Source organism: Ictidomys tridecemlineatus, chromosome 5 (assembly GCF_052094955.1).
Source record: "Ictidomys tridecemlineatus isolate mIctTri1 chromosome 5, mIctTri1.hap1, whole genome shotgun sequence".
NCBI lineage: Eukaryota > Metazoa > Chordata > Mammalia > Rodentia > Sciuridae > Ictidomys > Ictidomys tridecemlineatus.
In genome coordinates this window covers 40,109,583-40,137,519 of record NC_135481.1, presented here as the reverse complement: position 1 = coordinate 40,137,519, position 27,937 = coordinate 40,109,583, and the positions used below count along the sequence as shown (strand labels likewise).

The 27,937-nt window shown below is 38.8% G+C and overlaps 1 protein-coding gene across 5 annotated transcripts in view; it reads right to left on the bottom strand.

Moving 5' to 3' along the window:
* Positions 1-254: 254 nt before the first annotated feature.
* Gpr176 (G protein-coupled receptor 176) overlaps positions 255-27,937 on the bottom strand; it is a 112,015-nt gene continuing 84,332 nt past the window's right edge. For all 5 annotated transcript variants that reach the window (XM_005316390.5, XM_078049851.1, XM_078049849.1 and 2 more), the window contains 2 exons: positions 6,516-6,768; positions 255-3,356 (listed from right to left, as the gene is read on the bottom strand). In XM_005316390.5, coding sequence (XP_005316447.1) covers positions 2,240-3,356; positions 6,516-6,768 — 1,370 coding nt within the window. In that variant the 3' untranslated portion in view covers positions 255-2,239. The remainder of the gene's footprint in view (positions 3,357-6,515; positions 6,769-27,937) is intronic.

Sequence of the window (27,937 nt, the reverse complement as noted above, 5' to 3'; positions counted from 1 at the left end):
GCATTTGTGGGGAAAAATTGAATAACTTTAATTTGAGACCATGAAGGAAAAAAGAGGTTTAGATGGTATAATACTCAAGAGGGAAAAGAAGGGAGAAAAGCATAGCTCATACAACTTTTTGTTGTGGTGGTTCAAAAATGGCTGTTTAATTTTTAAAATATTATTCTTCAAAAAGTATAGAAATACACCTGGCAATAACCTGTAGAAGTCAACCATCTGCTTCAAATATACATAAGAAATGCACTCAACCAAACTCTACTTCATCAGAATTTATTTAGCAACACATATATATTATCAGGACAACACCCAAATGGATACTTTTGACAGATTCTTGTAAAGTGAACAGAATTTTCCGACATTATTTTTTCCCCTTGCTAAAAGCTGTAACAGTTGTGAGGCTTTGATAAGTTTAAAGGGCCACAACATGGACTACCAGGGCCAGGAACTATGGAGGCATGCACACAGGGTCCAGGAGGCAGGAAAGCCTCAAAAGAGGTGCCAGTCCCCTGTTTCTGCTGTGAGCAAACAAGGCTACAAGATGAGAAGCACAGAGAAGAAGGTGCTTCCTCTGCAGGGAAGATCCTTGGCTTCACATTCAGGAATCACAAGACATAACACTCAAGAGAAAAAAGAAAAGGAAATTCCCTACACATCCTCTGAGCTTCCTCCAGGGAACAAGGGCTCACTGTGCTTAAAGTAGTGGGTGTGTTAGGACCACTGCCTTTGGGGATGTGGAAGTTTGCCAGGGAGGACACCCACCCACTCCCCTTCAAGCTTGCTCAAGGCACCATATTGGAGCCCCCAAGAAACTACCATTAACAGGAACAAAACCCTCTAGAGAGAAGAGTAGGCTGGCACTTGATTTGTCCTCATTAAAAGTGAAGCTTTAGGTCTGAATTCAGCCTGAAGAGATGAGAGCCACCAGGAGACTAATGAGCTGAGAACGCTGCCCTCCTTCTTCCACCCACTCTGGTTCCTACTAAAACTTCACTGGGAAGGAGGAAATAAAGAGCTTGCCTGGTCTAGGTGTTGCTTTGGCATTTTACAAAGATTATTTCTCCTTGTTCCGTTCATGGCTCTGTCTGTGAGAACTACAGTTGTATAACACATTGAAAATGAGACTGGCATGCCGATCCATTCTCTCAAAAGAGAGTCATTTTTGTCACTCTTGCCAGTCTTTTGGGCAGAATCAGCTTTCCTAATCAATTATTTTTTAGTTGATGTTTCCAAAGAACCCAGATCATGCTAACTTTGCATTTCTCAGCCACCTTTTAATGCCAAAAGTTTCCATAACATGTTTTTTTCCAATATGCTTTATTCATACTCATTGTGAAACAGCATCTTTCATATGAGATCATGTGGAAGAGAAAAGACTACAGTGCCATGGGCACCTCTCAATCTTTCTTCTCTACCTCTAAGTTTCTCTCTCATTTGTTAATAAAATACAGTTTAATAAAAAAGAAAGAAAGAAAGAAAGAAACCTTAATTAAAAACCTGCAGTGTTTTCCAGCTAACACTGGCCATGACAGAATGGTGCAGGTCCATTTTTCTGAGGCTCTGATGATGTCAAAAGAATGTCAGTATAATCAAAAACAAAAATCTCCCTTGTCCCCTGAACACATCTATTGCCATATTTGTCAAACAGAGGTGGAATTGTCATCCCTTACTTATACTCCAATTAGAGGGATGAAGGATATCGGGAGAAATAGTGAGACACATGATTGGAACTTTCAGGGAAATAATGCCAGATGCCATGACCCTATCTTCTCAATACAAAAGGGTTTTCTATTTGTTTTATTTAAGTTACCCAAATATGCATCTTCTTTGTAATCTCTCCACTCCAAAATTATCTTGGGCTTCCCTTAGTGTTTCTGCTCCCTCTGAGCTTGTGGAATTCCTCTATGTGTGTTCTCTTCTGAGCCCAGGAAAATGAGAACTCCCCCAGAAATGCACATGGAGCACTCACCCAAGACTTGTTCCAATCTGTCTAACTTTCATCCCATAGAGAGGAATATAGACTTTACTGAGCACATGGATCACTGAGACAAATGTGTCTACTCCTTCAATAAACAGACATTTTGATTTTATATAGATTTCCCTTTCATTCAAAAGCATTTGGCCTATACAGAAGGATTCACCCTACAGTGAGTTGCAATGAGATCTCAGAACTCATGGTCACAGTGAAGGAAGGGCAGGAATGTAGAAGTTCTCTGTTACTTCCAGGAATTTACAGTCCTTGCTAGGAATCCACCTTTGGAAAAATGCTCACTTTGTTGTTTCTGCTCATCTTCCGCTCTACCTTGCTTGCCTTGGGCATCTTTGTCTGGATCAGCTCTTCTGGTGTATTGCCCAAGGGGGGAAGCAGTCTTTTCTTGCTGTTTCGGGTCTCTGACAGCCACTGAGGAGGCAACTCAAAAGGTCCAAAGCCAAACTGCAGCGAATACTTGTCAGGGAATGTCTCAGGCTCCACAGGGGCTGCTGGTGTCACCTGGGATACAGAATCTACTGCGCCTGGGGGTGGCGTGGGGCGTGCAAACTGTGGTCCCTGTTGTCCCTCCAGGCAGGTGACTTCTTTGGCCTGGAAGTCAACCGAGCCGAGGTACTTGGCTTCGCTCTCTTCCTCATCCTCTGTGGGCTTAAAGATCTGCTGCTGCCCAATGTGGAACATCTCTAGGAGCTGGCTGCCTGAGCGCACACTGGGTTCCAGGCTGGTATCAGTCACCCCACTCCCAGTACTTACCACATTCCGGCGGCTGTACTTGTGATGCAGCTGCACCAGGGTCCCTATCAAGCACTTGCGGACCGATTTGTTCACAGTTAGGAAAAGCACAGGGTTTGCCAGCAGAGAGACCTTGGGCAACCAAATGGCAGTGAGCAGCAAGAAGACAGAAGTGTCAGGGATGTTGAGCACAGTCTGGTAGACAACCAGGGTGGCGTAGGGCACACTGCACAGGATGAAGACCATCACCATGGAGAGCAGGGTGGCATGTAGCTCAGCCTCCCGCTGGGAGGCATAGGGGATGGAGACAGTGTTCTGCGGGGTCCGAAGCGCTGCTATGATGACCTTCTTCTTTTGGCTGGCACTCAGGGCCCGTCGGATCAGGATCAGGAAGAGAAACACCACAGCCACAGGCACAATGACCGTAGTGATGTTATAGATTAGAACATACACGATGTGGCCCAAGGAATTGCTCCAGACTTCAGTGCATGTGGACATGGCATAGATATCAGCCACATTGGTCACTGCAAACACAGGGACACTGGCCACAATTGCATGGGCCCAGATGTACATCACCAGTTCCCGGGACTTGGCATCAGATATTTTTCTCTCCAGTGGATAAAGGACAGAGTAGTACCTGCACAATACACAATCAAAATTAATTTCACAGAAGATACTCTGCCAATTAAGAAAAAACAAATTACCAAAAGTAGGCAAGATGGGGGAAAGGGTCAGGTTCTTCTCTTTGGCTTAAGCCAGGGAACCACTAGCAGAATCCAGAAAGCTAGACCTTAAGTTTTGAGAACTCTATCATACACTAAGAAGTATCATAGCATCAGTACACCAAAATAAATAAATGAGCTGTAAATACATCTATTTTCCACTTTAAGGGTAAAAGGTAACATTACATTTTTACATGGATGAGAGACTCTTCAGGGAAATTTTTGAAGCCACTAGCAAGAAGAAATTTGTCTACACACATATTCAAAGCAGACCACGCAGTGGATATCATTAGCATTCAAAGCAGTTCAGGGCAGAAGAACTTGGGTGGAGTCTGGATTCCAACAAGTCCCAGCTAACAAAAATTATGCCTCCTCAATTGCCATTGTTCTCATGATAACTCTAAGAGAAATTGATAGTATTAAAATGCTGGCACAATTAACTTTTTGCTAAAACCAGATGAGACTTTTTTCCTTCTAAGCTTTAGCTTGATGATTCTATAACCTCTCAAACAAATGCACTTTGTTTTATTATGACCAGAGATTTGGGAAAACTGAGTAATTCATTCTAGAGCCACGCATATTATAAAGGTGCTGCCACCTTCCTCAGAGATATGGTGAGTGTCTTCATCTGAACTCAGTCCATGTCTCTTCTGTTAGCTAATATTGGAGTTGACCTCCCAACACAGTGACATTCACTCACTCATGGAGCCAGATAAGCATGCATGACAAGTACCATCTCTGTACCTGTCCTGTGGCAGTTCCTGGGTTACAAATATGGAAGATGCACAGAATGTCTCTAAATTCCATGGGAAGAAAGACATGTACATGAAAAATTATAAACAAGGAAGTGATGGCTTTACTGGAGGTAGGTACAGGACAGGGACACCTAGAGCTACCTGGGAAAATATCAAAGAGAAAGCAGCATTGTCATGGAGTCTGGCAGGGGGACAGCAGGGAGGAACATCCCAGACTGAGACGTGATGAGAGCACAACAGTGACCATGGATGATCAGGAAAGGATGGAACATGGTGAAATGTGTTCTAGATTTCTTTCTGGTAAGGAAAGAAAGAGAAAGACATGCATAAATGAGGCATACTCTCAAAAAAATTTTCCTTAATACAGATCAATATTCCAATCACAAGTCTATAAACATGTGATGACTCCACCCCCACACATGAATGCATGCCCAGAAGTCTACTAGCTCTGCTTACATTTCCTCACTCATATGAACAAACCCAAGCCCCCATCAATTGCTTATTCCATTATGTATTACAACACAAGCACATAGTCCTCTTATAAATACATCTCTAGAAGATGATGCAGGAAGTGTGGGTGGCCTTTCAATTAATTTGCTAACTTTGTGCCATGAAACCAATAGCTGCGAAAGAAATGAAAGGATGTCTTCCCTTCTCCCTCATACACACCATGCTGGTTCCTGAAAATAACTTCTGTGTAATAAAACAGGAATTTACCCATCTTATTTTTCTACTAAAAGAACTTGTTTATCTTTTTGTGTTAATGGAGGTAAAAATGCAAAGTTCTTCTGATGTAAAGATAATAAGGATTTCTTTTTGATTTTATATTTCTATATCTAAGATCAGGGCCCAGAATAAGGCTTAGAAATTACTTCACTGTTTCCAGGTATAGTAAAAAACTATTCAGTATAAGATGTCCCCACTCTTGTTGAAAACTATGATTAAAAATTTTCAGGATTCATATCACAACAGCCAAAAAGTGGAAACAAACCAATGTCCATCAACTGATAAATAGGAAAACAAAATGTGGTTTACCTTACAATGAAATGTTATTTAGCCATAAAAATGAATATTCATGCTATAATACGGGTAAAACCTTGAAAACATGCCAAGTGAAAGAAGCTACATGTGAAAGAACACATACTATATGATTCCACTTAAATGAAATATTCAAACAAAGGCAAATATAGAGAGACAGACAGAAAGTAGATTGTGGTTGCCTAGGTCTGGGATGGGAATGGGAAGTGACTTCAATGGGCACAAAGGATAGTCACAGAGCAGAATACTTTGTGCAAAAATTTGATGACCACAAAGTGCCCATTGGGAGGGTGCTGACTACACAACTCTATAAATACTCTAAAATTCATTTACTTGTACCTTTAAAATGGCTACATTTTTTAATATGTAAATTATATCCCAAAACCACTTTAAAACAAAAACTTCCAGGAAAGAAGACATGTGATACAAAGCTGAAAACTTAATATTCCACCAGGTCAGTGGCACACACCTACCAGCCTAGCTACTGGGAAGACTGAAACAGGAGGACTGCTTAAACCTAGGAAATAGATGCCAGACTGGGCAACACAGCAAGACCTCATCTCAAAAGGAAAAAGATTTCACCAGACCAGACAATACAAGGAGCAGTGGAAAACACATCTCTCACAGACACAAGCAGTTCAACACCAAATGCATTAGAGCAGCCACTAGAGTGTGAACTTGAGCCAAGGACTCTGGCTTCCAAATTATAAAAGATAGCAATAACTAAGAATAAGATTCATTTCCAAATGAATATCCTTTTAAAAATGATCACATGGAAAAACTACCACCATGACAATATGAAGCCTTGGATCTAAATTGTCCAGAGGAATTCTAGTGTTATCTGATGAGGTCCAAATAGGCCATTTGTTAAGTAACTACTGAATCATTCTCTTGTTCTTCCAGAAATGTTTTCATCCTGCATCAAAGATCCCTAATTGCAACATTATCAATCAGATGAGCAATCTACTTTTAATTGCAATGCAATACCAATTCCAACCAAGATGATGTGACACCATGATCCAGTAGCTCTGCTCTAGCATCCTCACCATATAACCCCATGCCATGTCTTTTTGTAAGGATCTTATTTTCCATGGCTGCTGCAAATCAATCCATCCTTTGTGAGGCTGTGTTTTAGACATTCATTCCCCCCACCTTTTTTTTTACCACAAGCAGACTAAAAAACAGCATATGGAACATTGACTATTCATCATTTGGCTCATGATGCTCAGTTTTCAATATACTTTTTGAATAAAGGCTGAGCTCCTAGCAACCTGAACTTACCTGTCCAAAGCAATGGCAGGGAAGCTGAGGATAGTCACAGAGCAGAACACTTTGTGCAAAAACTTGACGACCTTGCAGAAGAGCATAGTGTAGATCCACCAGCAACAGTGAGGACTGGTGCTGAGGACGATGTCAAAGGGCACGCAGACCAGGCTGGCACAGATCCCCGAGGAGGCCAGGTTTTTAATGAACCTGTTGGTGACAGATTTGAACACGGTTGTGCGGCAAGTTGACCATAACACCATGAAGTTTCCTGGCCAGATGTGCAAAAATAAAAATAAAAAACAAATTAAGAATTTAAATAAAAATTAAAAATAAAAAACAAGAAAAGGAAAGAAAGAAAATATAGGTTAAAAAGAATTTTTAAAACACCTTTCAGATTTGACTTCAAAGGACTTCATTTAAACACATATTGTCAATTTATGTAAAATTAGATTGCACACACATCATAAAGTGTAGGTAACATTTTGGTGGTACGTTTTGTTATTTAATTTTAGGTAAAATGGAATTATGATGATGATGAGTTAGTATCACTGGCATATAAACCATTAGCTGGGTATTACTTAATCTCAGGTAGTCTACTGTTATCAAGTTTGCTAATGACTTCCAAGTTGCCCACTGCAATACAAGTACACTGTAGGTCATAATTTAAATTTTTCTCATAGATACCTTCTTTGTTTGTTTGTTTTATAGTTGTAGGGGGACACAATATCTCCATTTTGCTTTTTTTTAATTAAAAAAAAAATTTTTTCAGGTGTTGTTAGACCTTATTTATTTATACATGGTGCTGAGAATCGAACCCAGTGCCTCACACATGCCAGGCAAGTGTGCAACCACTGAGCCACAGCCCCAGCCCTCCATTTCACTTTTATGTGGTGCTGAGGTTCAAACCCAGCACTTCCCATGTGCTAGGCGAGCACTCTACCACTGAACCACAACTCCAGCCCATCATAGATACCTTTTTATAAAGTAAAAAGAAGCAAGTGAAATTTTAATAATAAATTTAACCCAATAAATTCCAAATATTATCATTCCACATGTAATCATTACTTTAAAATACTACTGAACTATTTTCCATTCTTGTTTTTGTACCATTTTCAAAATCCTGTGTGCATTTTATTTTACACCAACAACACATCTCAATTTGAACTAATTACATGTGCTGAATGGCCACATGCAGTTAGTGACTACCATACTAAATAGTGATACCCCAGACTTTTCAGCTGTAGTGACACAGTCAGCCCTCTCTCTTTGAGCATTCTCCTCTATGGTTTCCAGAGAACTATTATCTCCTTGCTTTCCTCCTACCTTCTCACCTCTGCCAGACCTATCCAGGTCTTCTTTTCTCAGGCCATCCTCTATTCTTTCTACAGCCCCTTCCTAGGTTATACTCGATTCCTGTGGTTTTTCCATTAAAATGCTGATGACTTCCAAATTCATGTCCCTAAGAAGGCATCTCCCAACTCTAAACGGCTATTTCCAACTAAGTTTCTGATCCCATAATCCCCTTCAGTCTATTACATCTTTCCATGGTCCTCAAGGCCTACATGATCTGGTGTCTGCCTCCCTCATCTCACACCATCTTCTGGATTGCTGGGCACCAGCTATTCTGTCTTTTTTTCTGCTCTCAAAACACATCAAGCCTTTTCCTATCTCAGTGTCTTTACCCAAGTTTTTATACTGTCTAGTGTGTACCTCATATGTCTGGATCCTTTTAATCCAGGTAGTAATTTAAATGCTGCCACCTACAAAAGGCTTTCTCTCACCCTCTTTTTATTTTTATTTAAAATACTGCTCCTCCTTTCATTATCTTCTAATATGGTACCCTATTTTATCCTTTGCAATTCTTATAATTATTGGTTATTTGTTTTCTCTCCATTTCATGAGAACAAAAACCATGTCAATCTTGTTCACTGTTATAAGTCCACACCTGGCTCAGTATCTGGCAAAGAGCAGGCATCTGATAAATATTTGTTGAATAAATGAATTTGTAAAAATAAGTGGACAAACAGTAACCAGAGTCCCTGCAGGAGGACAACCCCTTTTGTAATTTGTGTGTCCATCAGTAGGTAGTCTCCACATGTCCCTCTATATCAGAATGACTAAACCAGGATCAGAATAGATATGGGAATGGACACCCAAGTTGTGAAAGTGTCCCAGTATAATGACCCAGAGAAAAAGTTTCACAAATGCCATTTCCAGCCGCCTTATAGCTCACCCTGAATCTCCAAGGGCCCCAGTCTTTAGATATGTAGTACAGCCTTCTCTACTTTTGCCTGGGGAGAGAGCAGGACCGTCAGGTCAATCAGTCACGCCCTAAGGACACCGCTACCTCCTGTGCCCATGTTCACAGAATGGCTTCTAATGAACTGAGCTGACAGCCACAGCATGCTTTGAAGGAGAGTGATGGTTCCGGGCAGGTACAGGCCTACAGACAAGGTCACGGCAAGGAGCTGCCTCGTTGCCTCAGATGTAGACAGAACTTACTGTCAACAGTTTCTCTTCAAACACAATATCCTACAGCTGCCCATTATCCCACAAGCAAAGTAGGAAAACCAGCCACTGAATGTAGGCATGTAGGCCAGCTGCCTCTAGGAAAATCTCTACTGAACTCTATATTAGTATGGTGACTTGTGAGATGAACTCAGCCGTTTGTACACACACACACACACACACACACACACACACACACACACACACACACATTTATTCAGTTGTTTTTACTAGTACCACCAGACAACAAATGATGTATTTGAAACTCGATTGATTAAGGATTTTTTTTTTTTTTTTTTTGCCTGTCATTCCTCCACAAAAGCACAGATTAGAGTCTGACTGAAGCATCTTTTCTCACTTCAGTTTTACAGACAAGACTTAAAGTCTGGTAGCTACTTATTAATAAAATAGACAACTTGAAGAAATTGTCCGTGGAAGGAGCATGCGTGCCGGGTTCTTCAGTTTCCACAATTGCGGGTGTCTCCAGTCCACTGTTCAAGTTAAGCTATTTTCTTGTTAAAGTCAAACATTTAGGATTTTTTCCTCTCATAACTGTTAATATTTGTTAATAACTATTAATATGTTAACTTTCAACCTAACCTACCCAACACATGGTAGGATATGTTGAATATAACATCTCAAATAACAGAACAAGCAGAAAAATTCATTGCAAAGGGCAGGCTGTGGGCCTCAGGTCTCTTATCTTTTGAAACCTACCTTAAATTAATTTCCATCATTATCCTCATATTCCACATTCCCTTCCATCTCTTTCCTTCCTTATTAAGTCAGGCATGCTTTTTTATTGCTTTTTTTCTAAACCACACTTTTAAGTTTATTTGTTATAATAATAATTTGAGGTCAAAATATTCCAGCTGTGGGATAGGGTGCCTGATATACCATCATAGGAATCTTACAGACAATAAAATGAACATTTTATAAACATATCCACACTTGTGAATGAGGAAATTTGTTTTCTCACTTTTTTTTTTTAAGAAAGGCAGATAGACACATGCAGCACCACATTTGGATGTGTCTGGAGTCTTGGAGGTGTGACTACCCTATGTTCTCCTGCAAATGGACCTTGAAGGCTTGTTTAGAGGTTCCAGCAGGGAAGCACAACTACTCATATGCCCTTGACTAAAGAATGGTCCTCCTCCATGGGGGAAGATAATCCTCCCCTGAGCACTCATGGAGTGAGAGAGGAAGGGGATACCCTCCTAGCCACCAGATGGATTAAATCAACTCTGAAGATCAGAGCAGTGATAGAGGTCAAAGTCAGATTTCCCTCACACTCAGAAAACCTGTTTTCAGTATATTGCTGGAAAAGTTTGAGAGTGCTGTAGTCACATTTTATCTCCACCTACATAAGACTCTAGGCGACACCTAGACCTAATCTGTTTTGTTATTAAGAACATGAACTAAAGAACACTATGTTCTTTCCATTTTCTAAACCATCACTCTCTCTCATTTAAAACTGACTTGCTTGGCTCTAAGAACATGAATTGGATCAAAGTTATCAGGAGAGAATTGCCTACATCCAATTTCTGATTGGCCACACACACACACACACACACACACACACACACACACACACACACGATTAACTACAACTGACTGATAATGAAGAACTACCCATTTTTTTTCCCCAGCTAAATTTAGCTGTCCATTTGAACTGATCTATTGGTTTTACATCTTTGAGAGCAAAAATCTCAGTGTGTTAAAGAGACTAATTTAAAAAATGAAAAAAAGATATTTCAAAAGAGCCATAGGAAACAGTGTCTTTGAAAATCCTTCTGGGAAAATAGGTACATTACCCTTTTTCAACTACTCTCTTCCCCCAGAGACTTAAAGCAGTAAAAAGACACATGGTCATGCTTTTACAGAGAGATAGTAGATCGCCCAGAACATTCTAAAAACTGAAACTTGAAAAAAAGCAAGTGCTCAACAAGAGTCAAAATTTTGTCAAAAGAAAAAGTCAAAAAAACTCTGTAAATGGTAATAGTATAAAACCCTGAAAAAAGAAAAGAAAATGAAACAGACTGTGGCCAAGAAAGAGGCCAAAGTGAACAGACAAAGGTTAGAAGAATTTCAAAGGAATTTTCACCCTCAGCAAGTTCCATGTGATGCAAGAGGAGGGTATAAGCAAGTTAAGTAATACTAACACTGTAATAGGAGAAACAACAGACAACCACTTTGAGCAGAATGGATGTCTAAATGTCTTCTTGCCTTCTATGTTCACTTGAAAGGTGGCCAAAAGCAAAGTCTCTAGGGTTAAAAGAATTATGTGAATGGGGAATAAGAAAATACTTTTAATCAATCTGACAGATAACAAGAGTGACTCCTGGCTTGTCTAAATCTTCATATTTCAAGTGTCTTTCTCTATAGATGGCACTTGCTTTTTTACCTGATCTGACAGTCTTTTTTAACTTTATACTTAGAACCTTTACATTTAATGTAAATTGTGGTGATTGGACTAACATCTACCATCTTGTTAGTTGTCTCCTATTTGCCCCATCTCTTCTTTATTCCTATTTTCTTCTTTATCTTCCTGATTTTGGATTTTCTTTTTCATAATTCCATCTTATCTCCATTTTTACTTTTGTTCTTCTGTGTGTAATGTATCCTTTTTTTTCCTATCTTCAAAATTTTTTCTTTATCTTTGGTTTTTGGAAGTTTGAATATGATCTGTGTGTGCACATTCTGTCCAGGATATTGTGATTTTCTTGAATTATGGTTTATGTCTTTTATTATATTTGGAAAATTCCTGGCCAATCAATATCTCTTCAAGTATTTCTTCTGCCCCTGCTTTCTCTGTCTTCTTCCAGATTCGGATTACATATGATATGTATGATATGTAGAATAATGTCACCCACCAATAGACCTGTCCATGTATAACCCCTGGAAGCTGTGAATATGTTAGGTTATTTGACAGAGAGGAATTTGGATGCCTGATTAAGGATTTCAGCTGACTATAAGATGGGGAAATTATCCTCATTATCATCATTATTTTAAATTCTCTGGCTGATAGTTTTAATATCTGTGTCACATCAGAGACTGGAGGAAGCTTTGTCTTTTGACAGTAAGGATGTGTTTGTGTGTATGTGTGTGTGTGTGTGTGTGTGTGTGTGTAATAATTTTAGGCTGAAAACCAGATATGTAAGTGTGTATATATATGAGTGCATAGTGTGTATGTGTGTGTATAAATATATATATAAATATGTGTGTATATAAATATATATATAAATATAAATATGTGTGTACGTGTGTGTGTGTGTGTGTGTGTATATATATATATATATTTTTTTTTTTTTCCCTGTGCTGGGGATCAAACCCAAACTTCATGCATGCTAGGCTAAACTATCCCCCCCCAACCCAAAGCCAGATATCATCTTTAGGACAGTAGAGATTGGTAAATAATTTTTATAAAACACATGGTCACACAGGTGTGCATACACACACACACATACTCACACAGTGATGCTTAGGTTAGAATCAAGACCCCAGATCTCTAACCACAAGTAGTAGCCCTCATTTACTAGTCCGAGTAAATATACAGATGATTTTACATTAGGTGAGAAAAAGGACACCAATGATAATTTTTTAATGTGGGAGGAGCAGAGGATACAGGGAAAAAGGAGGATGGGACACTGAGATATACCTCACTGATATACAAATACCTCCTGGTGTCAGGAAGACATCTCTATCACTATATTATGCAGAAGAGCTACAACTTTTTGACTATTCAGATCACTGGGAGCTTTTAAAATGCAGATCTCAGACCTGAGCCCTGTTGACTCAGAACATTGGAGGGCCTGGGCATCATTATATATATATATATATATTTTGGTACCAGGGATTGAACTCAGGGGCACTCGACCACTGAGCCACATCCCCAGCTCCATTTTATATTTTATTTAGAGACAGGGTCTCAGTGAGTTGCTTAGCACCTCCTTTTTTTGGTGAGGCTAGCTCTGAACTCCTGATCCTCCTGTCTCAGCCTGCTGAGCCGCTGAGATTACAGGCTTTTTATGTGCTCAGCAGGAACAACAGACAGTCACTAGAGTGAACCAGCACAATCACTCAGGGCAGCCTGCTCCATGCTGAGCACCTCTTGCAGGGAACCACACTCACACATTTTCTCAGACATAAAGAGGATCTCCTTCTGATATTAAAGGCAAAAGAATCACACATGTCACAGTGAGCTCTAATTACAAGTCTCCACGGAGTCCCAAGGAAGTCATCTGGTCAAGGATGAGTGTGAAGTGTGAGCATTGTATGGCCAGTGGTCCAGCTGGGCACCAGGTACAGAGAAACCATTTTCCTCCAAAGGAGAAACATAAGAAGGATCACATCTTTTGACCAATTTTTCAATTATCAGTGCTCATTGATACTTTGAATCTCCCCCAGCTGATCACTCACAATGGCCAAACAGAAAGGATGGAAAGATTTTAACTAACTTTAATCCAGTTATTTCCATTTTTTTAAAATGAGCTGATGCAGTTATCACAAAGTACATTGGGACCCATGTACTTTGTTTTAGAAAGAAGAGGGGAGACTGAAAAATATACTTGTCACTAAAAGCTGCACAAGGAAGGAGAAGGTAGGCTGGAACAAAAAAGAATGAGGCCCAAGAGTCCTACTCTCCAGGCTACTGTTTTGGTTACAGTGTAATATGGACTGAACTGTGGCCATCACAACTGCTCCAATTACTTGGAGTTTAGAAAGATCTTCTTGGTTTTTGTTTCAGGTTTGATTTTTGTTTCCCAAGTGAAATATCTTATTTTTTATGATTATTAAGGCAACATGTAGTTAATTTTAATAATTCAAACAATATATAAAATATAAAAGAAAAGCTGAGAATTACCCAGTAATGGCAAACTATAAACTTTAAATATTTATCCTTCCAAACTTCTTTTTTTATATATAGATTTTTATATGTGCCAGTGGGACCAAACAATGCACACTGTTTTTTTGTTTGTTTGTTTTGTTTCGTTTTGTTTTCATTTATTTTTTGGTACTGGGAATTGAACCCAGAGGTGCTTTACCACTAAGCAACATTCCCAGTCCTTTTTACATTTCATTTTGAGACAGGATCTTTCTAAGTTGCTTAGGGTCTTGCTACATTGCTGAGACTGGCCTTGAACTTGTGACCCTCCTATTTCAGCCTCCAGAGTCACTGGGATTTCAGGCATGCACCACCAAGTCCAGCTGCATGGTGCTTTTTAAACTAGATCTTCTCACCAAATCAACTATATTTATGTGTGAATAAATAAAAACATATCTATAACACCACTCTAACAACTACATAAAAGCAGCAGTGCTTTTATAATCATACACTAATTAATTTGATCTACTGCAGCATGGGTGGGTTTGTTTAAGCTGTTTCCAATATCCCATTATTATACAATGCAGAACTGAACTGAATATTTACAGAGGAAAAATTCCTAGAAGCAGAATTTCTGGGACCAATGTCTTGCATATTTTTTAATATATATTACTCTCGCCCACGTTCCGTGTGGGCAGTGGAATTTGGATTTCTGAAGCAGGATGGTTGAGGAATAAAAACTAAGAAAGAGAAAACAGCGAAGAGACCACAGGACACAGGAAGTAATTTTAGAAAGCAGATGTAGGCTGGCTCTCGGATCTTCCAGACTGGAAAGAGTGTGAAAGCCCACGCTTGCTTTATTTATATGGGGGAAACATCAAAGGCTTTCCATGAGATATTCTTTGACAAATAAGGTAGGGGGTGGACTGTCTAGTTCCCAATGGGTTACGTCCAGCTTAGGAGCTGCGAGAGCTGTCCCACTAGTAGAACAAGGGCAGAGATCTCAGGCCTTGGGCAGTCTACACACAGGAATGCCTTAGTTTCCCAAGGGGAGACCTAAGTCCCCTATGGCTCAGGACCAAGTAAAAGACCACTCAAGTAGCTTTATTGTGGGGTCCCACACATTACCAAATGATAATATGAAAAGTTGTTTTCTTAGTACGCTCACTAACTGTTCTCCAGTTTTACCAAAAATTGTGCAGCTTGGCACGCTTCCTTGATTCTAGGATTTATCATTTTCCTTGTGTCTGAAATTTACATCCATTGCCTCTTTTAATTTTGCCCTACTCTCTTTCTTTATATTCTTCTCTAATCTATTACTAAGCACACATTAGAGAGCTCATTCTATTAGTTATATCTCATTCATGTTTTCCATCAGTTTATACTCTTCTGCAAACTGGTGATAATTCTCAGCCCTACAAGCTATGAGTTCATAATTGAACATTAAAGACCCTTTGAGGAAAAGCCATAAGGGAGAGCTAGCAGACCCCCCCAAATAGCAAAATTAACATTTCTAGAACTAGATATAGTAGAATAATCGGAAAGAAACAAGATATTTAAAAATTACTGAATTATAAAAAAAATAAAAACTATAGTAAAATAACTGGACATAAAGAATAAAGACTAGGGGGCTGGTGTTGTAGCTCATTGGTAGAGGGCTTGCCTAGCATGCATGAGGCACTAGGTTCAATCCTCGGCACCACATAAATGTAAAATGAAGATATTGTGTCCATCTAAAACTTAAGAATAAATATTTTTTTAAAAAGAATAAAGAATAGGAGGTTCAAAGTAGACGAAACCAAAAATTTTTTAAAGTATGGTTTGATTACTTCCAGGTGAATCGAGAAAATGGGAGACAGAGTAGGACTTACCAGACTCAGGTGCCAAATGGGCACTTGGGTCTGCCAAGGAAGAATCACCTAGGATTACTTCATGGAGGTTCCTTGAGTGATGCTGTTCTAGCAGAACCACAGAAGATTGTCTCATGGAGTTAGGATGGGTGTCTGAGACCATGACATTGGGACAGTTGTTGAAATCTCAAAGAGCTCTCTTTCAGACCTGTGAGACACACAGCTATCTCCCTCTTCCTCACTGTCATCTGGATTCAGTGACTTCATTGGAGCCCTTTCTCCCCTAGCAGAGAGGGCCTGAACCACTGCAGGGTCTGTTCATTCCTAGAACATTCAGCCTTGACTTGAAGCATAAGCTAGAGGTCTCAGAACAAGGTTGCTATTTCTCCAGATGGAGTCCTGCTCCTAAAATCCATCAAGCTGCTATAAAACATTCAAAAGGCCCCACAGAAATCTTGCAGCAACACACAAACATGATATATATTAATATAGAAAACAGCAAATTAAAAACCACAAAGGGTCAAGAAAATTGAAAAAAAAATCAATGGCTTTGGCATCGGTTCATAAGAAAAAGCAAAAATCTCAAAGTAATGATGATTGCCTGATTGCACTTTAAATTCAATTAGTTAAATACTTGAAAACACCAAGAGATTATTTATATCATTATTAAAAATATTTTTAATGCTATCTGGCCAAGGATATGTTTCAAATAATAAAAGAATGATTATAATTATGCTTATTTTTTAAAGGCAAGTCTTTAAAAACATTAATCATACCCCCATCATCTTCTCAAAGGTAGCCACTAAGCCCCTTGTGTGTTTAAACTCACAAGATAAGCAATTAAGAAACTTTATCAAGATGGAAAAAAGAAACCTTATTCAATGTTTTACCACCATCATGAGAAAGCCAAAGCATCCCCAAAGACATTGCTCCATTTTATGCAGGTACAATATGAATGTGGTTTCACTGTGATGCTAAGCTTTGAAAATAATTATTTTTTGTTTGTAAATAAGTGCATAAATAAATAAATATTTCCAGAAAATGAAAAAGTGTGAGATTAATGAGTTAAATCCATTTTGGAAAAGAGTAGAGGTACAAAAGTAACTTGATTGATTTTGTTTGGTAGTAGCTAGCAATGAGCAGTGAAATGCAGGCAAAGTCACAAGAGAGTTCTTTAAATTACTTTAGGGTCTGCTTTAAACTACTTCCAAAGTAGATGAGAAAGCAAAGGGTGGTATTTAATTTGTAGGAAATAAACAGAAGCAAGAGAGCTAGTTGAAAATCCATCAAGAGAAAAGAATTAATGGAACTAACACTTGACAAAGTCCACTGATGTGAAGTTGGGAATTATGGCTATAAAAAGTGTCTCCAATTGTCTGGGAAGGAAGTTTCCTTTAGTAGCACAGGTGCACTAAGGTAACTCTGACCAGCTATTGACCTCAGTGCCCACATCAACATGGGACTGACTTGTAGATAAAGCCCCCCTAAATAGGATGACCACCATGACAATTCCGGAGAGGACCAACTAAGGTCAAAATCTCCACTGCCCTATGTGAAGGAGGAGTTGAACATCTGATTGGCAAAGAGTAAAGAAGGTGGTCCCCAGTTCTTCTGGTAAACAACAAATGGTAATAAAATGTGGGAACAGCATTGTCTCCTTTGGTGTTCTCTGCTTGGAGATGGCCTACTCTCTCTCTTGAGAATGCTCTCTGCTTGAGCCTCACTTTGCTTTTACTTTACTTTCACCTATAATAAAGTTTTATTGCAAGACTTTTGGTTTCTGACTTTAAATTTTCTTTCATTGGAACACAAGAACCCAGGTTTGGAGTTTCATTTCCCTGCTTTACTGTGACAATTTTACCAAAAGTATTAAATAAATTCCTGTTGTCATTAAGAAAAAAATAAAACCAAACTTCTCAACATCATGTAATACCCTTATTAATATATGACCCCCATGCTTATTACCCAAAGTTGTAACATTACAATGGAAAATAATGATCCTGAAAATCTGTCCTAGTCCTTTTGTGCACTCTAATGGAACAAGCTGTGTAATTTATGAAGGAGAAATAATTTATAAAAAACAGATATTTATTTCTCAGTACTAGAATATGAAGTCCAAGATAAAGGAACTGATCAGTTCGGTTGTTTGGTAAGGGATGCTCTTACCAAGATGGCGGCTGTTGTTCATCCTCCAGAGGTGAGGAACTCTGGGTCCTCACACAATGGAAAGTGGAGGGACAAGCGAACCAAATACTTGACAATCTTTTTTTTTTTATAAGGGCCTAATCCCATTCACAATGGAGGATCTCTAGTGGTCTAATCATCTCTTAAATGTCGAACTTCCTAATATCATCACATGAGCCATTAAGTTTTAACACCTCAATTTTGAAGAGAACACATTCAAATGACAGCCAAATCTAAGAGTCAGTTTCAAAATTTTCTCTAACCCTTAAATTCACACCCAAACAAAACCTCAAAGGGAGCTCCCTTTCATAAGAAAGAGTGAGTAGGACAGGACAGAACAAAGGGAAGGACGGGAAAAGACAAGACAGAAATAAAGAACTCCTCAGTGTAAAGAAGGCAAATGGTACCTGGAGGGTTCAGAAAGGGCACTGTTTAGCTGCATGTACCTGGGAGCAGAGGTGGCACCAACACTGAGCAGCTGTTTCAAAGTTCATACTTCTGAAGGGAAGCTTAAAGAATTCTAAAATGGACTGTCTTATTTTGGTTTTTAAAAAACATTTTTCTCTTTACTATATGTAGATAAATTTCAAGCTACTCAGAGAGCCAGAACTGACCAGGTGATAAGTAATTTTTTTTCTTTATTTGCTGTTGGTAGCAGAATAATTGTAGAATCATGGCCATCAACAAGAATATGAAGAAAAAACAGCCGGTATTCAGAGGGCTGTGTCTGGTAGTTTTCAGTACAATTTTCTCTTCTTCTCTGTCTAAAAATCTGGGCCTTTTCCCTCACTAATGAAGTGTCAATTTGCTATAACTTGTGTTTAAACTATCTTGTATTTGCCCAATTCTGTTTAAGCCCATCACTATTATCATAAGAACATTATGTTATTTTAGTTACAATTAATTTGATTCCAAAGCTTTTTCTTAAATGGTACAGGAAGATCAAATTAAGTAGGAATTGAATTAACAGGCGATAGCTATATTGTACGTTTATTAAAATTCATGGTGAATTTTAAATAACTACTTTGAGTGAAAAGCATCTTAGGAGATATGCATCTCCAATATAACCTTCGATAGTTTCTCCTCAGAATATTGGTTCCCAATGAATAATTCAAACAAAATATTAACAGGATTCATTTCTATAAAACATAAGAACATGAAGAGACTCCAAAAAAGCCTTGCCTGTTCAGCTCCTATGAGTCCACAACAAATGTACAACCAAAGCACACATTTTAGCCATAGCAGTATCCAAAAGGTAAGGCAAACTGTATAGTACGATCAAGACAAAAAGATTGAAGTGACCGCAGCCAAGCCTGCCCCATCCCTAAGGCTCTCTCATGGAAGTCACAAAGCCTATGAAATCAGTCCCTGGAAATACAAAAGATGCACAAGGCAAGAAAAAAGACATATTGGAGTCTGAGGTTGATTTTATTCTCCTTTCTTCAATGGCCTAAATTTTTTTCCATAAAAATCAACTAGAAAGTTTTCATTGCTTCATAAAATACCTTGCTCTCTGATTTCTCATAGTAAGTCTATCAACCTCCCTGAAAAGCATATCATTCCCTGAAAAGCTGTAGCAAGAATCTTGGGATCACTGACCCTACCTATCTGTGATAACACTGATAATCCTGAATAACCACAGGTGCCATTTCCTCTGTATTAGGTGCTGTGTCATGAATAAGGTTTGTCCCAACCAGAAACTATGTTGATGTGAGGGTTGATTTCCCAGGTAACAGGATTGAGGGATGCTGGGTAATTAAAGGGGATTTAATGCTATTCTCCTGGGAGAGTTCTTGCTCAGAAAACTGGATTGGTTTTCTTTAGATGTGTTGTTATGAAGTGAGCCTGGCACCACCCCACTCTCTTGCCCACCTACTTCTCTTCCAACACACCTACTTCCCCTTCCACTTCCTGTCCTGAGTTGAAGCCACACAAGTTCCTTACCAGAAACCTACCCAATGCCCTTGAATCTACATTCCCTACAACTATCAGCTAAATAAACCTTGTCAGAGCAACAGAAAGCAGATTAAGACAATAGTGTATGGAGAAAGCTTCCAGAGATAAGAAGTCTAACTTTTTCCATCATTAGGCATGCTTCACTTGGATCAAAATCCAAACAAGTCATACTTGATTGAGTGGATGTGAAATAGCTCACTATCCTAAATATCTATTACACAGGTCATCTCACTGAGAGGTCCTTGCTGATGTTAAAGTGCTCCTGTAATCTCTGAAGGTAGGTCCGTATTTCTGTACCATTCATATCACAATAGCCTAGAGGGGCTATCTCTCCCCTGACATATTGTAAGACTAAGGTTAAGAAGCCTGAAAAGAAATGTATCTGAAAATTCTGTCGACCCTCATCAGCATCATATAATTTTTTAATCTAGGATTTGTTTCGTAAAGACCTAAATTAATTAAAACTTGAAATTTAATCTGACTTTGTCAGAATTATTTTCTGTGTTCTCAGTTTGATAGATATATCTATTGATATAACTGCCTTCAATCAACAAGCGGAATGTTTACTATCTCCTCATTGCTAACACAGTGTCAGAACAGCTTGAGAGAGACGAATTCAACAATGATACATCAAGTTATACTATAATTAGCGTAGTGAACGTACATGGAATACTCATATATCCCAATTTCTTACTCCCTCTGTTCTAGTAACTATAATTAAGCAGTCTGAAAAGGAAATTATGCTGGAGATATTTGTAAGGACCTCAAGGGTAAGATAATTAGAGAACTAAGAAAGGAAAGTGAGCCCAATCATACTTCAGTCCACTGGGACCCAGCAAGGCTAATGTGAGCAGGAGGAATAAGATTTTGGAAATGGGTGCCTCTTACTCTTTACAATGTGGCACAATCTAGCAATGATATTAATTAAAAGTTAAAAACTCCATCCTTTTTCTCTGAGTTTGGGAGGGAAGCAGGAGAAATAGGGAAGATTGGAGGGCAAGGAGCTAGGAATGGCATTGCAATTCTTACAGTTCAAGCCACTCTCCCACTCACTGCTCTTGGGAGTTAACATTTTCCTAGTCCATAATTCCCTTGTGTCCTTTGCCACGTTCTCCTGTCCCTACAAGGAAAGAGAAGGACAGCAGGAGAGAGGTGTTTGTAGAATGAGGAGCTGGAGGGCTGGGGATGTGGCTCAAGCGGTAGCGCGCTTGCCTGGCATGTGTGCGGCCCGGGTTCAATCCCCAGCACCACATACAAATAAAGATGTTGTGTCCACCGAGAACTAAGAAATAAATATTAAAATTTCTCTCTCTCTCTCTCTCACTAAAAAAAAAAAAAAAAAAAAGACCCTAAGCAACTCAGAGAGACCCTGTCTCAAAATAAAGTATTTAAAAAAAAAAAAAAAGAATGACGAGCTGGAGAGCCAGAGAAGCAGATGGAGCAAGACCTGGAGGTAGTGAGATCCAGGACAGGGCTAGAGACAGATGGCCAAGGCAGGGAAAGCTCCGGAAGGAAGTGATGGTCTGAAGGTCAGAGCAAGGTCAAGGACACTAAAAATATGAACTACAACACTCAGACCAGGAAGGCTCACTGACAAAATAATGGAAAAAGTGCTCAGACAGTATACTAAGAGCCATTGGTAACATGGAAGGAACTTGATAATTAAGACACTTAAGTTTACACACACAGAACTTGGATTTGACTCCTCTTGAGACAAGAACTAAACTAACAAGATGCATTTAAAAGACTTGCAAACTGGGGCTGGGGTTATGGCTCAGCAGTAGAGTGCTCACCTCAAATATGTGAGGCTCTGGGTTCAATCCTCAGCACCACATAAAAATAAATAAATAAAATAAAATATTGTGTCCATCTACAATTAAAAAGTTAAAAAAAAAAAAAAAAAAAAAAGCCTTGCAAAGGTATGTGGTCTTAGAAGCTCTTGTCCATAATGAAATGCTTGTGGATGGGCAGGAAGGAGACCTGCTGAAAATCCTAACACTTCTTTCTCTCTTTTCCTTTTCTGCCCCCCTTCAAGAAATAACAGGATGATCTGGGCACAGTTGCGCACTCCTGTAATCCCAGTGGCTCAAGAGGCTAAGGCAGGAGGATCACAAGTTCAAAGCCAGCACCTCAGCAAAAGCGAGGTGCTAAGCAACTCAGTGAGACCCTGTCTCAAAAAAACAAGAAAGAAAGAAAGAAAGAAAGAAAGAAAGAAAGAAAGAAAGAAAGAAAGAAAGAAAGAAAGAAAGAAAGAAAGAAAGAAAGAAAGAAAGAAAGAAAGAAAGAAAGAAAGAAAGAAAGAAAGAAAGAAAGAAAGAAAGAAAGAAAGAAAGAAAGAAAGAAAGAAAGAACAGGATAAAAAGAGAGGAAGAGAAAAGGGAAAAAATTGAGAGCAAAACAATAGGGAGAATTATGTCAGTTCCATTTATCTCCCATGGTAAGCATTTCCCAGTGACTATTTAAGACAATTGAGATTTTCTATGTCTGAATCTTCATTACTCACATTGTTGAAAACTGGACAAAAGATTTCCTGCTTTGTATGATTTTCCAAGAATCCAGGACTCACAATGATGGTGACATAGATAAACAGAGAATTCACTTAATATTTTAGCATTTCATGAATAATCAGCTTCCAACTCCTAAATTTTTCCTCTAATATTAGTTGATTTGAACAATGCTCAGTTATTTACAATGTAATTTTCCTGCTGGTCCAAAATAAAACCAGCATGAAATACTATCAGCCTGTTTAGAGCACAGAGATCAATGAGGAGATATGACCTCTTATTTTCCTATTATAAAACAAAAGATAGAATTTTTTCCTATCCTGTGAGATATTGATTTTCTACTTTGTGGGTTTGTAAAATACTGGCTTTCACAGTATAATCAATGTCACCAATTTAATGTGGATGAAGCAAATAAAATAAAATATAAAATCTGTTTGCTTTCATTAAGCTACAGATCCCATTAGTCTCTTTGACATTATTCTTATAAAGGTTTAAATATGCAAATACCATGAATGAGAATAAATCATTCATTAATTATTATTAGCCAACAAATTTTGTTATTATTTCAAGTAAGGAAATAAAAGTGAACACATATTCAAAGATTGTGACATGCTACAACTTTTTAAATTGTTATTTTTTCAGTAAAGAACTCTCTGAAATTCTTTCATGGGAATAAGAAGGATATTTACAACACTAAAAAGATTTTCTAGTTTTATATAGATGGAAGAGACCTGGAAGAGTCATCTATACTTCCCTTGTCTCCAGATAAAACTAGGCAAGTCTTTGTAGAGAGAGAAGATAATTTTACTAATTGTTAAGACTTTAAGGAAAAACACTATAAGGGCCCTGAACAGTAATCTGTCTCTAAGATAGTCAGAGATCTCCTCTTCTTGGCTTTTATGTCCCTGAGGGGGGCCTTCCACATGGATTAGAGCCAATTTGTGTAAATAGGACATGACAGAAATGACTGTGGGGCTTCCAAGGCCAGATCACAGAAGACACATCGCTCCTGTTTTAACCTCTTTTGAATCACTTGCTCTGGAGAAAGTCAGTTAATATGTTTTTAGGAAACCCAAGAAGACCTAGGAAGAGGCCTGTGCATTGAGGAACTGAGGTCTCCTGCCAACCGCCAGGAGAGTGAGCCAACCTGGAAGTGAATCTTCTAGCTCCACTCAAGCCTTCTTCACATAACTGTATCTCTGGCCAACACCTTGATTGAAACCTTGTGAAAGACCTTGAGCCAGAGATACCCTGCCATTCTGTTCCCAAATTCCTGATCTACAGAAACTGGGAGAGAGAATAAATGTTTGCTGCTTTAGGCTGCTATGTGGTGAAATCTGCCTCAGTTGCATTGCATAGGTTCTGTCTTACTTCTCTCATCTACAGAATGAGAAAGATAAAAATTCATCTTGCATTAACTGAAATGATGCTTAGAATGCCAAACACTTTCTACTCCATGGCAAGGGTTAATATTAGGTAATGTTAACTCTAATATTATGTAAGTATAATTATTCGTAAACTTTCTTTTACAGATGATCACGCAAGTACACATTAGTGGGACTCATTTCTAGAAATCCTGAAAAGCATCACAGTACTCAGTAAGCAATCACAAAAGAATGCTTCTTCAGAGGGTTAAGATTGTACTTATCTTTCTTTAAGAAAGAAAAAAGCAAAAGTCCTTTAAACTTTTCTCCTGCATGTAGCTCCATTATTGGGGTATCAGGGATTGAACTCTGGGGCACTCAACCACTGAGCCACATCCTCAGCCCTATTTTGTATTTTTTATTTAGAGACAGGGTATCACTGAGTTGCTTAGTACCTCCCTTTTGCTGAGGCTGGGTTTGAATTTGTGATCCTCCTGTCTCAGCCTCCTGAGATGCTGGGATTACAGGCGAGTGCTACCAAGCCCAGATCCACTAACTTTTGAGAGCAAATCTCCTATTTGCTCTGACTTTCTTAGGTGTATAATAAACACCAAAAACCCAAACAACTAATAGTCCTTAAAGTAAGTTTATCAGCTTGACTTCTTTCCATCAGCAATAAAATTAATAAAATCAGAAAATGCAGCTATTCAACTGGCAAAATGTAATTTTCCCTGATAAGTGGCTGTTTGGAAAAGTACAAAAACCATAGTCCAGGCACATAGTCCAGGCACATAGATCATCTACACCAGGAACTGGGCCTATGGGTGGCAGTGAGGGCCTGGATGTAACAGCATCTACCTTTACTTTATTGGATGACCTGAACCAGATCAATAAAGGCCTTGACTCTGTTCCCAGCTAGACATTAGAAACACACCAAGAGTGTACTCCTCTGGTTTTCTCCTACTACTTTGGTCCCTTCTCAGTATCTTCTAGTGACTTCTCTCCTTCCATCAGGGTTCAGTCTTGGCCCTTATGCAATCCTCTTCCCCAGCACTATTTCAGGTGAAATTTTAATGGCTCTGATGTGTATTACCCACCTCACCTCTTACCTGAGCCATAGACTCAAATATCCATACAGCAACAAGATAGCTCCCCTGACACCTCCATTTTGAACCCTCTCAAGCATCTCAAATTCATGATGTCCAAACTAAACCTCTGGTCTTCTTTCCCAAATCTCCTCCTCTTCCAGTATTGTCCGTCTCAGAAAGTGGCACCTCCTTCCCCCTGGTTGCTCATGTTACCAAACTCAGTAATCATCCTTGACATCTTCTTATCTTTCAATTCCACAAATCCAACATTTAATCCTGTCAGCTGGACCCATAAAATACATTTGTAATGCCATCTGCTTCTCTTGGTCACCAAACCTACACTCCGGCCTGTTCCCTTCACCTCAACTGCTACAATGGCCTCCTGGCTTGACTCCCTAATCACCACTTCTCTCCTACCCAACATTCTCCACACAGCCAACTGACCTTTTGAAAAGCAACTTGGAACACCACTCACCTTCTCAAAACTTCTGTTGCTTTCCTATTCCCTCATGTAGTAATAAAATCCATAAGTCTAGCTTTCTGGACTGCTGGACTTTGTGAGAATTAGAAAAGTCACACTTTCACTGCCATCTCTTAACTGAAATAGAACAAAAGTCTATGACTTTCTATGAATGGCACCCCTTGGACAAGGGGGTGTGGTAGCCCCTCTGGGCCTTCTCTCAAATACCCCAAACTTTAAAACTTTGCATTCCTTCCCAGAGGTAGCTATGCTTTTTCACAATAAAAACAATTCTAGTTTCTTTCTGAAGTTTTTTTTTTTTTTTAGAATTCGTATATGTTCACTGTTATAAATTCAAATAGTTCAAAAAAATATAAGAAGGAAGAAAAAAATCTCTTAAAATCCCACCACTTAAGAGAAGTATAATAAATATTCAGGTGTTGTCTTTTCACACTTCTCTTTATGCATGAATACAAATATAAAAATAATTTCATGTAAATGACATTTTTGCATGTACTATTCTTCATTGTAGACACTCTTCTCTTAAATAACTAATAGGAACTCTTTCTGTAGTCTTTTTAGCTAATCATATATAAACATATATTGTATTTACAGACATATATATATAGTGCTACTGTCATTGTTTTGTAAAAATAGAATTACATTTTACATATTTGCAATACATCATGGGGAAATCTCCCTGTTCTGTATTGTAAATAGAACACAATTTATCCTAAAAATGGACATTTACTTTGTTTATGAATTTATTTAATATTTAAATAATACTGTAATAAATATCACATGTATACATATTTCTCATTCCCATCAATAATCTTTATCGAGAGTTTTTCCCAAAACAATCCTGCCAACACAGATGCTATCATTTCTCATCAGTTTTTGCCAATCAGGTGAGAAGTTATACTAAGACCCAAGAGGAGAGGTAATCCCTGTGCCCAGTACCCCATACTGCATAGACAAGTTATCATTCACAGGGCACATACTTTTCCAAATGAATTATTGTAAATTTTCATTGCTCATGGAAAGTAATCCACTCAGTTTGGAGTTGGACAGTCCATCAAAAGCTCAGCAACAGGTATAAACAGGGTTAACGTGCTACCTTGGTGCTCAGTCTCCCAAATCACATTCCCTGCCTTTCTGGGGGAAAGCACCCCCCAAAAGAGTGTTTGAGCATGCACTGCTGTGGAGTGTCTACTTCATGGCACCCTCAATGCAGAAGGGGAGAGAATGAAAGAAGAGGGAAAAAGAAAAAAGCTACAATCCAAAACTAACAAGTCCTCAAGAATAAGGTCACGGTGCTCCAAGGACATGCAACCTGGGCAAGCTGGAGCAGGAGAGCAGATGATGCAACTGAGGGTGCAGATGAAAGCAGAGATGGACAGTGATTTCTAAAAAACTCACAGACCAGGTTGTGGCTCAGCGGTAGAGCACTCACCTCACTCATGCAAGGTGCTAGGTTTGGACGGGCTCAATCCTCAGCACCACATAAAAATAAATAAATAAAATAAAGTCATTGTGTCCAACTACAACTAAAAAATTATTAAAAAAAAAACTCACTCCTATTCAGTCAAGGACATTGAGAGGGAGTGTGCTTCTGGAAAAAGGATGAAAGATTTCCAACTAGAGTAAAGACAAGATCCCAGGGCTGTTTAAAAGCTATAAAATCTTCAGAAAAGGAGGCCCACACAGGACTATGCACCTTGTTTCAGCAGAGATTGTGGGATGAGAGAAAAGTTTCAAAGTTGCTCTGGGGAGTCCTTCTGCCTCCATGTGTACTTCCTTCTAAATCTAACACGCTACCAGAGTAGAAGGTCCTCCCATCCCATAGGGAGACTCTGTGTTCTTCAGAGCACAGGACACAGCAAGGCAACAGGCCCACAAGGTGGCTACTGCAGAGATCTAAGCAAAGCCAGAACCCTTCTAGCAACTGTGCACATACATAAACTATTCTTTACTCTTTGTTCCTGTAACCTTTTCAAATGGCATTTGCTTGAAATCCATCTTTTTGATGGTTCTAAATCTATGCAATACACAACAGATATGATGATTAAAATCCATCATGTTCATTGAAGCTGCTTCTTCAGCTCTTGCCTGGAGAAACTAGAAGCCCATGGAGATTGAAAACAGTCTCAAAGTTGCCATCAGGGTCAGCATCCAAAAAAGGAACTCTAACCACTGATGCAGTGATAAAAATGCAAATTAAAATAAAAGGGAGAAACCATTTTCCATCATTGCTAGGCAAAAATGAAATTAAAATGATAAGATCCAAGAAGATTGCAATAGGTATCTGAAAGTTAATCTGGCCATTTATTAAATATATATATATTTGAACAGCCCTACTTTTATGAGGCTATCCTACATTTGTTTTTTAAATCAATATATAAAGGCTGTATGTTCAAAGTACTTGTTGAAGGACTGTTGACAGTGACTGCCAAACTCAACTGGAGGTTTGTCCCCATGGAAACAGAGAGGACTGTGTGGAAGGTTATACCCAGGATGTCAACACTGATTACCTCAACTACAATGTAATTGGGAGAGGGCATAATAAACATGTGATTTAATTTGTTTCTAAACTAAAAACATGAAAGCAAAAATATGTTCACACACACACACACACACACACACACACACACACACACACACCCTTCCACTTCTAGTCAGTCTAGGATGATACTCAAAA